Here is a 17,856-nt window from a genome sequence, read left to right on the forward strand (position 1 = left end):
GCAGATGTTAGTCTTTTGCAATGCCAGAACAAACCAAGTGAGTCGGACTTGCAGAACAACATCTCCCCGCGCTCCGGTTTGGTCTGGCCAGCGGCTAGGTGTCAAATTTCTTGACCTGGTTATTTTTGTTTTGTAATACCAGCATATCATCATGCACTTTGCAAGATCGTATTTATATGTTGACAATTCAAGGTCCTTGAAATCTTCGTTTAGAAAAATCATGTAGCTCAAATTGTGGTAATTGCGTCTTGCAAACTGACAGAATACTGCTGGCGATAAAGTGCTGACGGTTGTACAAATATTTTCATGCTCACTGTTATTATTATATAAATACCATTTTAGGGACCAGCAAGTTCTGTCAGTTCATTCATGTGATATCCTCATAACCCTATCAGGAAGTTTACTGAGTCCTCCTGATTCTGTAGAGCCGTTACGTTAAATAAATAACGTTACGCCGTAACACACTTTCGAAATTTCTATGCTAAATATAGTCAGTTCAAATAAAAGATGTTTTTGAAACATCCAGTGTTCGTAGGCTTTGATGGTTTGTCCTCTGCGCGCTATTAAGATTAGCAAAACTATTTTGATTAAGTTAAATTCTCACTTAATCACAAATAAGTTATGTTGCTTTTTAATAAAGTACTTTTAAACATTCAAACTAAAACCTAGCTAGATATCCAAAGATGTTTACTGTAAAGCGGGGCATACATTTTCTTTAAACTCATGATAATCCGAACGAACTGTTAACGTTTCCATCTATTATTTGAATTTCTACGTTAACAAAAGAATATCGAATAAATATAACAATTATAGTTTTATTTTAAAGCCTAAAATATTTCTTCTTCTTTTGCAAACGTGTCAGCAAACGTCTTTTTGCCTGGCTCTAGTTAAAAATATTTATAGGATGTCTTGAGACCTACAGACTAACCATTTATTCAGGCACAACACCACATGAGTAGACTAGGTGTGTCTTAACACCATTTTGCTAATGCATTTTCTGAAAGTGACAGTTAAAGATTCCTGTAATTAATCCCGTTGTTGTTTACGTTGCAGCGGTGGTAAACATTGTTAGCAGTTGCACATTTAACAGATAAAAAGTCAGTTTATGCATACAACATTTGTCACTTGTACACAATGTCATTAACATTGCAGTTAATAATTGAAGGACAGAAAGTGTACATTCAACCACGTTTAAACAGATAAAATTCATTTAGCGTTAGAACAGTAGACTAAACTTAACTCAATGACTGTTTTGTACATGGAACAGAAACATCAAGAGGGTACAGTTTTCAATAAGAATTAGGTCCAAAGTTAAACAATAACTATCATGGTGTTGCATATCAGTTTCATTCCGTTAAAACAGTCGTCGTTTTTCGAGACCCGTTAACTATGAGTCTGGTCCAGTTAAGCCAAGCATTAAAACACGTGCAATTATCTGCAACTTTCTGTCAAAGTTCCGCTATAATTACTACTCATTTTGCAGACTGGTTCTCTATTGAAGTGCTGGAGTAAGGGATCATACCCGTTTCAGCTAACTAGTCTATGTAATATTACTTCCGTTAGACTCCACTGACCAAGAAACACTCACTTTTCCACAGAACTAAATCATCTAAAGTGATCTATAAAAGTAAATAGTATACTGTTTTTTTTTCTGGAAATAAAGCTGCGGAATCTATTACTGCTACTTGAGTGCACCGATGGGAAGTAGCGACTGAAATGGAACAAGATCGCAACCAATTGTATATATGATAGCTGAAAATCAAGGGTCCTGAAACTTAAGTATGCTGAAAAATGATTATAAACATCACATGCCGATATTAAGTAAAGGTATATGTTTGATAACAATATCATGAAAAAAAACTAGTGCATATATGACATTTTTTGAGTCATCCAACGTCCCCAACTTGTTCAAGAGAGTTTAATTGAACCGCTCTGGCTTGCCATTACCTTGTGGATGATAGAGAGTAGTACTGGCTAGCTTACACAGTTCCTTGATGACGGCACTTTCAGATTTTCGTACTTGGTCGCTGTGTAAGCGGCTTTGAAAGCCGTAATGGCAGACAAACTGTTCAAAGAGAATCTTAGCCGTATTATGAGCTGTTTGATTTCTTTGTAAAAAAACAAAGGAAGAATATCCAACAGGGAAAGCCACGTTCTAAAAACGCAGCCTCCCCAAACGCGCACTTGATCAACACACACACACAAACGCACACCACACACACACACAAAGCAAACACACAAGAACAAAACAAACAAATAAAGGAACACAGTGGGACACCGCCTTGGAATGGTCAATGGCAAAACCACCACTGGGGAGCTTAAACCGGTTTATGGTGCACCTAACCTCACTCTTACCCGCACCATGTTCCAAAGTCACAGGACAGTGTAAATAAAAGTTATCCCCGCCAGGTGAAACCCTAACATACGCAAAGGCAACAGAAGGCGTGCAATGTAAAACACAAAAATGCTCTTATATAAATATATATAAATGCAATCCTTAAGACCCTAAAACGCATGTACGCAATGCCTTTGCAGAAGTCACAGCAACAAGGGAAACACCCTTAAGGGCCCGACGAATCAGGCCAGAAGACGGAAATCAAAATATCTCAGTCCTGGTGGGATTTAAGAACTATTTATCTTACAATCATCCACCTGTTCCGTCAGACACAATCAAAGAGGAAAGCGTAGCGTTCAACTGTTAAAAGGCTGAACACCAAACATGCGGTGTGTCTCAAAACAGTTGGGTCATAACCGCTTTTAATAAAACGTTAATGACTTTACTAAATGCAAGTGAAAAATTGCCATGACCCAAAATCTTACGAGGTTTGTAAACCACATCCCCACAAAAACGGGTTTTGATATACTTTCTCGCAGAAGTGTCTTTAAATTGCTATTGTATTTCAAAACCAAATCTGAATTACGATAGTAAAATTTAGAAAGTATTTACATAATTTATAATAACTGTAGCCCTGTTGGAGAAGCTTATTTGCAATACATAGGTTACGTTCATTGAAATCCTCAACATGACTACGCGCTCATGCAAACCGAATAAATTGAGAAATGATTATTTCATAAGATATAGCCTGGGGTACATCCCTATCCAAATGAGGGAAATTTGCAATACTAAAATTAAAATCATCCCTCTTGTCATAATTTTTGGTATGTATAAACTTGTCGTAAATAGAGAGATGTAAATCTAGAAATGAAGCAGTATTATCCGAGTTGTTAGTTTTATTTAACTGCAGCTCCCGGGAATAAATAGTTTCAACCAACTGAGCAAAATATAGATTATCCATACTAAGTATATCATCTAGATAGCGTGATGTACTATTAAATGCAGTAATAATGTCTGCCTGTGTATCTGGAGAAAGTCCAACATAAAATCTCTTTCATAAAAATAAAAAACAAATCTGCGACAAGGGGTGCACAATTTGTTCCCATGGGAATACCAATTACTTGTCTGAAAACTGCATTCCCAAACCTGACGTAAATATTATTCAATAAAAAGGAAATGGCTTTACAAACTTCGTCACAGGTCCACATAGTATATTTCTTTACAATGCAACTAGTAAAAAACGCTTTATCGGAATTGCAAGCGCATCACGAAATGACTGTTTAATGTTACACTTTGATCTCACTGTTTGCATTTGAATGTTTGTATTCACAGTATTTGTTGTGTTACTGACATATAACAAGCCGGCAACATTTTCGTTTTTGTCGTGTTGAGCGACCTGTGAGTTTCCACTTTTCTCTATGTAATGGTTACGTTTTTTAAGTGATTTTTTCTTGTTGATGCGAATTAAAGGGACACGCCTTCAGTATGCCAGTTACTACGAAATGCGTTTAGTACGTTCATTTGTTAGTAGTAGTAAATGAAAAGTTAAAATTTTGATTCATCGAGTTCTTGACAAACACTTTCAGTCTCTTGTTTCTTCTGTGCAAATATCAAGATAATGGTAAAAAATAAAATCCGAAAGGTAGATCCCTCGGACGCACCGTGAACAAGGAAAACAAAGAAAATTGCAGACACGGTTAAATTGAGTCTGTTCATGAGCAGTAACGGAAAATGCTACACTGCCCACGTCCCCTAGCACCGGCTTAAACAGTATTCAATCTTCAAATCTAAATGAGTTGAAATAAATGATCCCGAAGGTCCAGAAAATATAACAACACAAGTAACACACCAGGTAAAGGTAATTTTGTAACAGCATACAGATTACAATTAAGCTTAGATTTTACACTACCTTTAAGTTTTGTTATTCTGTTAACACATAATGACATTCGGCAGCTTCCGTTAAGTTACGTGTTCCCTTTATGCGAATTCCGAATTTCCGGAATTAACAATTAACCTAAAGCAGGTGCTCGTTTGAGCTGTATAATCGTTTGAAGAATGCCGACGAAAATGACCAATTGTCCTCGCAGGTCCACTACTTTAAAATGCTGTTAGACATGACTGAGCGTTCAGACGTGATACAAATTATCTACGCTAGATTCAGAAAAGTAATTCTTATTTTTGCTGATCGATAAAGAAACTGTAAGGTCTTTCAAATTTGCATCACTATGTATATGAATATTTTGCTGTATTGTTTTAGTCTTGTATAAATACTTGTCATTATTGTAATTGTGTTCATGATACAATGTTAATATGTGAGAAATAAGCTGAAATCATTACATTAGCAGATGTTAGTCTTTTGCAATGCTAGAACAAAACCCAAACCTTGTCGTAGGATGTGAGTCGGCTATGAAACTGAGCGGACTTGCAGAACAACATCTCCCCGCGCCCCAGTTTGTTCTGGCTAGGTGTCAAGTTTTTTTACCTGGTTGTTTTCGTTTCGTAATATCAGCATGCCATCATGTACTTTTCAAGACCGTATTTATATGTTGAAAATACAGCATCTTTGCAAACTTTGCCTAGAAAAAATCAAAACATTTAGATCATATCATGGTAATTGCGTCTTGCAAACAGACAGAGTACTCCTTTTTTCTAGACAGGTGGTGGTAAGGTGCTGACGGTGTTACTAGTATTATCATACTTATTGTTAGTATTATGTAGATACCATTTTAGGGACAAACAAGTTCTGTCAATCCGTTCAATGAAATATCATCATAACCCTATCAGGAAGTTTGTTGAGTCCTCCAGATTCTGTTGATATGTGTACGTTACTTTTTAGATAGTGTGCAATACAAGCCAGTGTTAAAAATGTTACACTATAACAATCTTTTGAAAACTTCTGAGCTAAATAAAGTCGGTTCAAAGATGTTTTTGAAACATCCAATGTTCGTAGGCTTTGATGATTTATCTTCTGCGAGCTATTAAGATTAGCAAAACTATTTTGATTATGTTAAATTCTCACTTAAGGTAGAATGCGCCTAATTTGAAGCTGTTGGCTTCCGTTTCAACATTTTGTTTTTAAAATTCAGCAACTTCCTCACAGAATGCATATTTTACTTTTTGATATTTCTATAACTTTTTTTCTCTGAAAACCTTCAAACACGTCCGTCAGACGGTTTTCTTAAATTGTTCTGTTCATTCTACAAGAATCGATTTGCTTGTTTCTCATCATATTTTCATTTTAAAATGTTTTTAAAATGGTGTTTAGTTTGTGGAGATCATTTTAACGTAAAACTCGATATTAACGTTAATTCTTGTCTCATTTAAAACCCAAACGGTAGAATTTGACCAAAAACTAATATGATGATGAAAACTTTTTTTCTGTCGATTGAAAGAATAAAATTATGGGGTCACCGAATTCATTTCCACGTAAAATTACATTACGCTACCCTTACCCCCAAATCACAAGATGGCGCAATTGAGTATTTTTTCCAGTATCTCCTTTTTTTTCGATAAATCTACTATTTTATTGTCTTAGTACATTTAAATCAAAATACGCTTTAAAACTCTGCTACCTTCGGCGAAATAATTTCAGTGTAGAATGCAGATTTTAATGTTTAGATTATATTCAATTTAGCCAAATGCGACAAAATCGACACCGCATTACCGTTGCTTTGAATTACACTGCTCTACCCCTTTCCCAGATAAAAAACAAGAGCTGTCGGAGGACAGCAACGCTCGACTATTCAACAGCCTTGTCAATTGAATGAATACAAAAGTTGAAAAAGGGGCATAATTTTGTAAAATGCAAAGTAGAGGTATTGAACCTCTGTACTGCATGTCATATCATGACAGTGAACAAGTGTGTGAAGTTTCAATCCTTTCCAATTTGTGGATACTGAGATACCAGCTTACATACAAAAACTTAACAAAAAACTGCTAAGTGGAAAAAGGGGCATAATTTTGAAAAAAAAAGAGAGTAGAGTTATGGGACTTGCTTAGTGCATGTCAGATCATGATAGTGAACAAGTATGTGAAGTTTCAATCCATTCCCATTAGTAAGTACTGAGATACCAGCTTACATACAAAACCTTAACCAAAAATTTCTAAGTCGAAAAAGGGGCATAATTTTGTAAAAAAGCAAAATAGAGTTATGGAACCTGTGCAATGTAGATCAGTTCATCACAGTGAATAAGTGTGTGAAGTTTCAATCCATTCCCACAAGTGGTTACTGAGTAACCAACTTACATACAAAACCTTAACCAAAAATTTCTAAGTCGAAAAAGGGGCATAATTTTGTAAAAAAGCAAAATAGAGTTATGGAACCTGTGCAATGAAAGTCAGTTTGTCACAGTGAATAAGTGTGTGAAGTTTCAATCCATTCCCACAAGTGGTTACTGAGATACCAGCTTACATACAAAACCTTAACCAAAATCGGGACGCGGACGCCGACGCCGACGCCGACGCCGACGCATGGGCGAGTGCAATAGCTCACTATTCTATGAATAGTCGAGCTAATAAACTGTGTAATTTAATGGATTTTCTTATTTCTTGTGATTTAAACAAAGTCAATTTTTAATATTTAAGTAGAATTAAGTCATAGTAGTCCTATACAATTGTAACACTGTGCAATTATTTCATTCAACGTTAAGATTGAAATGATTTATCTCGCAAGTTAATGATATACATGAACAGTCATTTATCGATGCACATTTACAAAAATAAATAAGAAAACGACAAAATATAATCAAAACCCTTTATTTGAATGATCTGAACCTTTTAATTTTAACAATTACCTGTTCAGGATTCCACCACAGGCTATTTCCGTGACGTATTATCTGTTACATAATGAACTTAAATTTTATGGAGGCAAACAAATACATGTATAATACAATTTATTGAAAATTTGAAAAGCCCTCATGTAATTATGTCATCATGCTCGAATAAACAAAACGTTATTGATTTATTTAACTCTACTACACATTTTACTTTTGGGAAATATTTCGATTGTTTGGAGAGTAGCCGGACAACCCGATTTCGAATAAAATGCATCCTCTGTGAATAACCGCGGGGAAACAGAGTATATTTGTTATACGGAGGCTGTTGCTCTGAAAAAGTTAATTTACTTAGCAACTGGTCTAGTTAGAAACATCATCCTTTGCAAAGAGGTTTTAGCTCTCCAGATATGTGTGTAAAGAAAGGTTATCATTGTATTCATAGGCATATAATAGAAACATATTTCGTATGTTTTCCTAACATTAGAAACATCACAAATACGAGTAAACATTCTGCTTAAACTGTATGGTTTTTCTTTTGCAAACTTGTCAGTAGACGTTAGATATATGTTTGCCTAATTGTGGTTAAAAAATTATAATCAGTATACTTGACATCTTTTGAGATCTACAGAATAATCATTTATTCAGGTGCAACCGCCACGTGAGTAGACTAGGCGTTTTAACACTATTTTGCTAAGTGACATTTAAAGATTCCTGTAATTAATCTCTTTGTTGTTTATGTTGCAGCGGTGGTAAACAATGTTAGCAGTTGCACATTTTATAAAAAATTCAGTTTATGCATACAACATTTGTCACTTGTACACAATGTCATTAACATTGCAGTTAATAATTGGAGGACAGAAAGATTACATTCAACCACGTTTTAAACAGATTAAATCCATTTAGCGTTAGAATAGTAGACTAAACTTCACTCGATGACTCTATTGTAAGTGGAACAAAATTTAGGCAATCAATAGAGTACATTTTCGATAAGAATTAGGTTCAAAGTTAAACAATAATTATCACGGTGTTGCATACCAGTTTCATTCATGTCAAGCAGTATACATACATACATATAAGAGATAAGACTTCCGGTGTGCACGACAGGTTGTTTACAAATTTGTGAAAAGCTAGAGTTTTGTTTTGTGTGATACTAAACTTTTATGAGGATTTTTAGTGAAATTGTATGGAATAAGAACTTTATTGTGACTCAGTTGGTGTATTCAGGAGGTGACAATTTTGCATTTATTGCTTTTGAAAAGTTTAATTTTCATAAACGTTGTGTCTATTTATAGTAACACGTCGATACTTTATTGATTTTGATCCTGTTCAGGGATTAACCATTGTGTAAAACCTCCGGTGATTCGTCACGCTTGACTGAAGCGCTCTCGCTGTCACGATTTCAGTATGGCGGGCAATCAGGAACATGTTGAAGATATCTGTAATGGAGCTGACGCTGCAGAATTTGTGGAGTCGGTGATGTCTTCACAACGGTGTTCTCGTGTAGTAGATACTCCAGGGGATTTAGGCGGACGAAAGAGAAGGGCTTCGGATTCTGACTTAATCGAGGACCTGGATACGACAGTGAAGAAAGCTAGGTTCGCAGCCAAGCGCTCTTTACACATGGAGGGGCCTACTTCTAGCACTCGTAAGCTTGTCGTAGCCGAAGCAGATGTCCACATAGACGGTAACCCGTCTCTCGAGCATCTTATTACCAAATTATCCTCTGATATGCATATGCTATTTAGTTCTCTGTCGGAACGAATGGACAAATTAGAGTCCGGTCTTGAACAACGCATTGCAAATAAGGTGTCACAACTGCTTGATAAGAGGGTTAATCCGGAATTCGAATGCGAAAGGACATTGATAGTAAATTGGAATCGTTTCAAGAATCACTGCGAACAGACGTTGCTGAGGAGTTAGAGGAGATCAACGCTAAGGTGCAGTCATTATCAACTGGTGCAAAATGTAATAAGCAGGATGATATTACTAAAAACATTATCATTCGAGGTCTACAAGAAACATCTAGTGAAAATATCACAAATAAGATCAATAACCTGATAAAGGATGGTCTGAAAATTCAAGGTGTGACGTGTGCGAGTGCTGAACGCAAACCATCACCGAATACTTCAAAGCCAGGTGTCGTGATCGCTACGATGAAATCTCATGACGATAAACGAAAGGTGATGCTTAAAAAGGCTGATTTGAACTCTAACAGTAAATATTCTTCGGTGTACATAAACCATGACCAGTCAAAAGCTGACCGAGTTATGTCAAATAATTTTAGAACAATTTTGTCTGCACTGAAACACCATAGTCTGGAAGTAAAGGGAACTCGAGTGGTACGCAAAGGCTCAAACGTTCATGATAGCGGAAGTGAGAGATCAGCTGAATCTTCACGTGATCATGACAGGCACAAAAGGAACCACGAGTGGCGACAGAGAAACAACGGGCGTGACAGCAACTATAGAGATAATGGCAATCGGGGCAATGGACGATACAGCGGTAGCCGTGGTAGTTCCAGAGGTAATAGCTCCCGGAGGTATTAGTTAAAAACCGGGTTTTGGAATGTGCGTGGGTGGAGTACAAACCGTGAATCTGACAATTTTATATTACGTTCATCTTGTGTTTTTAGCCAAGACTTTGATATTTTAGGCGTTGCCGAAACGCATCTGACAAATGACTCAGTTCTAAATGTTGATGGTTACCGCTGGTTCGGTTTCAACCGTCAAAACATTCATAAACGTGCAAAGCTTGGGTCTGGAGGTGTAGGTTTTTTAATTAAAGACAGCATTGTTGATTTATTTAATGTAACTGTTTTACAGTCTTCATTTGAAGGTATATTGTGGCTTAAGATGGTACATAAATACGAAAAATTTACCTTATTGCCTTGTGTATGTTACTTGCCACCTGAAAATTCATCTAGGTTTTTTGACGTTAACGCTTTTTATGATCAGCTTTTAACCGATATTTTTAGTTTTCAAAATGATGGTTTGCTATTTATTGTGGCGATTTGAATAGCAGATGTGGTAATTTGGGAGATTTTATAGCTGGGGTCGACTGTATATCAGAACGTGAGGTTATAGACTTTACCGTGAACTCTTATAGTGAAATGCTTATTGATTTTTTGATTAATACAAATTTGTGTATATTAAATGGGAGAAATACAGTTAAAATGATTATACGTCAATTTCTGTAAAAGGTTTATCTGTTGTTGACTACTGCATTACTCCGTATGATAGTCTTACTTATTTTCAAAATTTTTCTGTGATACGTGTTACAGATCTTATTAACAGTGCTGGGGGCGTGTCTGTTTTAACTCCTACAAGTATTCCGGACCATTCGTTATTGTCTTGGAATATCTTATGTAATGATACATTGAATTCTGACGTTGAAGACAATTCAACAGTTTTTACATTTGACAAATTTGATGTTAGTAACACTCCCAATACTTTTATGAAGGATCGTGATGCGCTATTACAGATCAATAGTATCGTAAATAAGTTAGAGCAGGGTCTGCGTACCCAGTTAGATACTGATTCGATTTATGATGAATGGTGTGGAGTAATCAAGCAAAACATGTATAAAAGTGTTCCCTATAAAGCTATCAGTGTTTCGAATAAAAAACGAAGACCAGGTAAACCGTGGTGGTCAGATTATTTGTCTACATTATGGAGCGATTTGTGTATTGCTGAACGTAACTGGATTAACTGTCGAATTAGAAGTGATAAATTAAGTTATAAGTCCGTTTTTGTCAGTAAACGTAAATTGTTTGATCGTGAAGTGCGCATGCAAAAAGCTAAACGATATTTTTGGTTTAATATGCAAACGGATCTAATAAATGAATGTAATACTGATAATAACAAGTTTTGGAAATTTTTTGGAAAAATTGGAGTTAACCAATATAAAAAGAAAAAAGTTCCCATAGAGGTTATTTTAAATAATGGCAATACAACCACAGTGGTGCAGGAAGTTTTAGATAAGTGGAAGCATGACTTCAGTTCTTTGTTGAATAACAGTACCACAACGTCTGTGGCTTATCATTTAATTGTTTGTGATGAGAGTATTAATTTACCTTTTAATGAAAATATTTCAGTATTAGAAATAAAACAGACAGTAGATAAAGCGAAATGTGGGAAAGCAGTTGGAGTTGACTCTATTCATGTAGAAGTTTTGAAAAATGATATAGCTATACTTTTTCTACATACCTTGTTTAATATTTGTTTTGATAAAGGAACCGTGCCAACAATTTGGGGAAAGTGTGTTATCAACCCCATACCTAAAGATTCGACACTAGACCCAAGAGATCCCCTTTCTTATAGGGGCATTTCATTGGCTTCTGCTGTATACAAAATTTATTGTAGTGTACTTAATGAGCGTCTTCAAAAATGGGCTGATGATAATGGTAAATTGGAAGATGAGCAGGGGGGATTTAGGAAAAAGCGTAGTATTCTGGATCAAATTTCTACACTCACAAGTATTATTGAGACTAGGAAAAAGTTTAAAAAGTCGACCTACGCAGCATTTATCGATTTCCGAAAGGCCTACGATTTTATTAATAGGGGTAAACTTTGGAATAGGCTTGGCGATTCGGGCATTTCTGGTAAAATTTTAAAGGCTGTAATGTCACTCTACTCATCTGTCTCTTCTTGTGTAAGAGTCAGTTCTCTTAATACAGACTGGTTCGATGAGCACTCTGGCTTAAGACAGGGCTGCATTCTGTCTCCTTTGCGCTTTAACCTCTACATTAATGATCTGATTTTATACCTTAAAAGCTTTGATGTTGGTATACCTATCGGAGATGAAAAAATTTGTATTCTTTTATATGCAGATGACATTGTTATTTTAACGGAAAATGCCGATGATCTGCAAACATTACTGACTGCTTTATCCGACTGGTGTAACTGTAACGATATGTTTATAAACTGTAAAAAGAGCAATGTTGTGCATTTTCGTCCACCCTCTGTGCAGTGTTCTGATAGAGTATTCACCTGTGGCAGTGAGAACTTGGCTATTGTTAAAAAATATATCTATCTCGGTATGTTAGTTGAGGAGCATCTTGATTATAATATCTCAGCAAAAGCAGCTGCTCAAAGTGCTAGTCGAGCTCTCGGTTTACTTATTGCCAAACGTAAACAAGCAGGTGGAGTTCCATATAATGTGTTTACGAAGCTATATGATTCTATTATTTGGCCGATTATGAGTTACAGTTCCTCGGCCACAGGTCATTTTCTTGTATCAATGCCGTGCAATTCGCGCCATGAGACATTTTTTGGGCGTGGGAAAATATACTCCCAATGCGGCTTTGGCTGGAGAAATGGCTTGGGAACCTCCTATTGTCCGCCAGTGGAAGACAGTTTCTAGTCTATGGACACGTTTGTGTAACACTGCGCCGTCTAGAGTCAATAAGAGAGTAGCACTTTGGGCGGACGGTAAAGCTGGAAATTCTTGTAAAAATTGGTATTTTGTAGTTAAGCAAAAGTTAATTCAATGTAATTTAGTGAATGGTGTTTCCATTGAAAATCGTGCATCAAAACATGTTGTTATGAAACAGGTTACTAACAATGTTATGGATAAATATGTAACAGATTGGAAAAATTAAATTTGTAGAACTGACAGTGCAAGTGGTAGAGGAAGAAACAAGCTTAGAACATATAGTACTTTTAAGACTGATTTTATTGTTGAGAAATATTGTGAGCTTATTCTCCCCTCTTCTCATAAGGCAGCATTAAGTAAATTTCGTTGTGGCGTTGCTCCTATCAGAATAGAGACAGGCAGGTACGAAAATCTACAAGTCCGTGATCGTACATGCCCATTTTGTAATGCAGTAGAAACCGAGAGTCATGTTTTGTTGGAATGTGTTATGAACTCCGATTTGCGAATAATGCTGATGCAAAAAGCTGTTTCTGTTGAGCAGAACTTTTTTCACTTACCAGATCTAAATAAACTGAATGTACTTTTCACCAACCATTCCTTGATCAGACTTTGTGCCAAAACCTGCCATAATATTTTAAATAGGAGAACGTTTTATTTGTGTAAATAATGTATAGTCATTATTTTAATCATGTGCTTAGAATCTAATTTTACACCATCCCAAGAAGTAGCTGCTAATCAGTTCATCTACGGTCTGACCGGGGTGATATATGATTTTGTAAAACATTTTTTAAACGTGCATTAGCGCCCTTTTTCTTGTTTCAGTTTTTTAACCATATATTATGGTATGTGATCTACATTGAAGAGACTTAAATAAAGATTAAAATCTAAATCTACATACATTCCGCTAAAACAGTCGTCATTTTTCGATACCCGTTAACTACGAGTCTGGTCCAGTTACGTTCCTCTATAACTACAACTCATTTTGCAACGTGGCGGGACGTAGCGATATCGAAACCAATCGTATATATCGAAGGGTGAATGCGAGAAAGTTCTTAGCGTTTCTTTATTTATATGCACTTAGAACTCTCTCGCATTCACCCCTCGATATGATAATAAAAAAGCTGAAAATCAAGGGGCCTAAAATATAAGTATGCTGCAAAAATATAACATCACATGCCGATATTAAGCAAAGGTATATGTTTGATAACAATTAAAAAAAAAACTAGTGCATATAGCATAATGAACGTTGTTATTGAATATCTGTCACCTAACGGAGAAGCCAGTGCTGGTTCTTTCCAAGAAAGACGATTTTGCATGGTTTGGTGCTACACATAGGGTACGTTAATCAATGAACCAGATTGTCTATTCGCTAAGTTAGCCATCTTAAGAACTCTCTTGCTTGTCATGAAAAGGGCGCTATATAAATTTGGTATAATATATGTATTTGACGGGGTTTAAAAATATTAAAACTATCGGCATGTGAAAATTAAAGATAATATTTGTGTTCGGCGAATTGATTGCATATTAGAAATATAATTGTAGTAAAGACGTGACATTTAAATCTCGTTTCGAAGCAACATTTAAAGTCCAGTGAAAATCAATCAGGTAAATATGAGTTGCTTACTGGATTGATTTATATGAGCATTGGTTTTGTAGTTGTCGCGACCGATAACCCTAGACTGGCTCCCGTCCCTATCTTTGTTCTGTCGTATTTATCACCATTAACATGCAGTGGCGGCATCTCCAGGGGTGGGTTTGTTTTTATATTGACCAAGCTCCGAACATAGATACATGTATAAGTTTAACCATCAGATAGAAATATGCTATTTTTAGAGACTTAAATTTACATATAAAATGTTTGGTGTATTTACTGAAAAAATGTGTAAAGCACCCATACACAGGAATGTTGCCCCAACACGATCCGTGCTTTCGTAGTTAGTATTTCCAGTGGATCACTCCTCGGGTTTGATTAATGAACTACTTTCGGTATTTCTACGCAGTTATTGAGATGACTCAATAGGGCATCTTGCTTGTTTATTCTTCGTAATGTATACCAGCCGCGACATATCACCAATTTCAAATCTTTTTATATCATTTCATTGACTTACGGTGAGTATGCCATATTTTAAGCTGTGTTCATGACTGTTTTGTTTAGTTTGTAAATACGGTTTTGTTTATTTTGGTTTTAATTTATATTTATGAGGGTACCGAGTACCATAAATTCTGACCATATCTCTGATGGGCCTACTCCACGCGTTGAGAAGTATAACTCACTCAGTGTCATTTATTTAATTCCTCGCGCCAAATATATGAAAACATTAGAACAGTAATCTGCCAAAACAAACACGCCTTGACTGTGACATATACTGCATTGTTATTACATAGTGTGCATTTACTGAAAGAACGAGTGACATATAACACTTCCCGTTTCAATGAGTATATATGTGATTTTTACAATAATGACGTTACCCGTTACCTACAGGTAACGTTATTATTGTAAAATTGGAGGAAACATGTATGGTGGTTCTCAGTCTAAATTATTTCAGTATATTGCCGGCTGTTAAAAATTTTAGAATTTCTTCTGAGATGAGAGTTTTAAGAATTATCAAAACTTTGATTGCTGGTATAAAACATAATACATGCATTTACAAGAACCTTTTTAGACATAACCCCAACCCCATCCCCACAAAACCAGCTAAAAAGACGACCACCTTCAATGCATTAAATCAGATTACATAATTCTCTCATTTAAGCGCTAGCCTAGACAACGTCAGATTACATGATGAACAAGATAAATCTACGACTTTGATTTGCGCGACACAAAACTTTTGTTATAATAACAGTGTAAGCGAAATTTTAGGATAGGAATTACAAAATACTAATATCTGGACGACTTCAACTATCAATATCTACTTAATGTTTTTTCCGGTTTTTGTTCCAAAAAGCTTAAGTGTCAAGATGCAGACATCGATCTTGATTTAGTATAGCTTATAGCCGAGGCAATAATAAAACCGGCTTAAGAATGTGCACAAGTGTCACGTGACAATTGTTTATTGATCATTGACTGCTGTAAACGCTGTTTGAGATATGGAAGTTTAGTTTGAAGTGGTTATAAATGTGTGAAAAAAACCGATCACGAATTTTTACATGGCGGTTCTAGGATGTGGACGTTATGGCTTTTGTTCTCTTGGATAGTTATTTCTGTGGAAGGACAATCACAAAGTAATTTTTCTTATTTTTTTCATACATTTATTTTCATTTTAATATATTGCGTAAATTGTTATATTGTATATGGCTTTGGCTGTGCAATAAATTAATTTACATTTTTTTTATTTATGAATGTATCATTTTCTGAAACTGAGGCTAGATTTTTGACATAGCTGGCTTATACTCCGTATCGCTGATGCACTTGTAGACAAATATTATAACTGTTAATATTTTGCTCTAGCTAATTTTTGTGTTAATTAAAACTCTTTTAATTTCCTTTTATGAGAAGTTATTTAATATCTGTAAATATAGATGTAACAAGGATAGCTGTAAAAGATTTTTTAAATAACAATTTTATGTGTTTTAAAGCATGCCCGGTCACGTGGCAAACCTACCAGCAAACATGCTACCTGTTCTATATGGCGGAGCCACTTGATTATATAGGGGCCGTGGAACATTGCCATGTAAGTTAATTTCAATTTATAGAGAATGTCAACACCGTGTTAAACCTGTAACGCCGACTTACGGTAATAATGACGTCCAGTATTTTGTAAAAATAGCGGTAAATTTAATGGAGATATATTATTTGTTGTCAAGTTCCGTGTATAAACATTTTAATTTCTTAAAGAATATACTATTTGTATAAACTTAAAGAAATAAACAGGGACAAGGTTTCAGTAAGTGTAATCACGTTCCTAGAACAACACCCAGCATCAGCAAATACATCAAAACTATAAAATGAAAAACAAATATACAACTTGGAAGAAATAAGCACATTAAGGGTCATCTTGGAACGGTCAATAGCAAAAACACCAAATAAGAGCTTAAAAGATTAACCCTCAGTCTTCATCCACACCCTGGGCAGTATAAATATAAGCTTCCTGAATATTGCCTTCAATCATAAAATCAGGTCATTCTAGTAATTTCCAGTTTAAACTAGGCTAACATTGATTGCTGAGTTTTTCCCCCTTTTCTTTATAAACGGATAAGAAGAAAAGTATATTTAGCGATAATCTGCGCGTGATATAGAACAATATGTACATTATAGCACCAGAGTTTGGCGGACGGGTTTCACACAGTCATTTTTACCATTGAAGTTCACACCAAGTGTTTCTTTATTAAAAAGACAATTGCTACTAGATCCGTATGTTATGATGTTCTTGCTGATCAGCTTTGCCAGTACAAATCCCTAATTTGAAAAGAACAGACAATTTCCAAGTCACACGACCGTTACTGTATGGTAGTATCCTTTCTCCACCGTATACACATTGAAAAGCTCCGATTCTTAACGCTATTTAGCTTTTACTGCACTCCAGAAATCGACGTTACCGATTGAACACGGTGGTTATGAGTGGATTTATTGACAGTTTAATAGAATTATGCTAATCGTACCACTACAGAAATTCAACATTCTATTTTCTACATATTCAATAAAAAAAAAAAGAAAAAAAAAAACTCGTGCTACCTTGACCCAGATACAATAAAACAAGGAAGACTTTAACATATTTAAGAGTACGTACGTAATAAAATCTTGAACTTGAAACGTTTTACAATATCCGCGTAATGAATAATAAATTGATAAAAAGAAACTTAATGGTCCGAAGCTACATTGGGCGCCGTTTTACTATTTTTTTAGATGTTTCTCGATATTCAGTTGTTTTTTTCATACCGATATTGAGCACTGAGTTTTCCATATTGTTTCCAAATGACTGACAGACCTACATGAGCAAACATGAACAGGATATCAATAAGGTGTCATAATTTTCAACATTCTTTTACGGTGGCATAGAGGTGACATTGATAATAATAATAATAATAATAATAATAAAAAAATCTTTATTTAATGAAGTTAACATACAAAGTGTACATAACATGAAAATGAAACGTAAACTTATTTTCAGTATGGCCTTCAGTTAACAACAACAACAATACACATGTATACAAACATTTAAGATTTTACAAAAAATGTCGATCAATGTATTAAATACGAGTAAAAGCTTCCTATTCATCCATCCGACAGACACTCGCATAATTGTAGTTTATTTGTTTATTTCAGTCTCATCCAATACATTACAAATATACACATATTGATTTTACAAAACATAAAATACATGGTATTAGCCATTCTTGAAATAGAATTATAAGAGACTGTATCATATAGCATAT

General features: G+C 35.3%; 1 protein-coding gene across 1 annotated transcript in view; it reads left to right on the forward strand.

Moving 5' to 3' along the window:
* Window positions 1–15,298: 15,298 nt before the first annotated feature.
* LOC123561185 (contactin-like) overlaps window positions 15,299–17,856 on the forward strand; it is a 37,382-nt gene continuing 34,824 nt past the window's right edge. Inside the window, exons 1-2 of the mRNA XM_045353425.2 lie at window positions 15,299–15,705; window positions 16,060–16,154. Coding sequence (XP_045209360.2) covers window positions 15,645–15,705; window positions 16,060–16,154 — 156 coding nt within the window. The 5' untranslated portion in view covers window positions 15,299–15,644. The remainder of the gene's footprint in view (window positions 15,706–16,059; window positions 16,155–17,856) is intronic.

Source organism: Mercenaria mercenaria, chromosome 10 (assembly GCF_021730395.1).
Source record: "Mercenaria mercenaria strain notata chromosome 10, MADL_Memer_1, whole genome shotgun sequence".
Taxonomy (NCBI): Eukaryota; Metazoa; Mollusca; class Bivalvia; order Venerida; family Veneridae; genus Mercenaria; species Mercenaria mercenaria.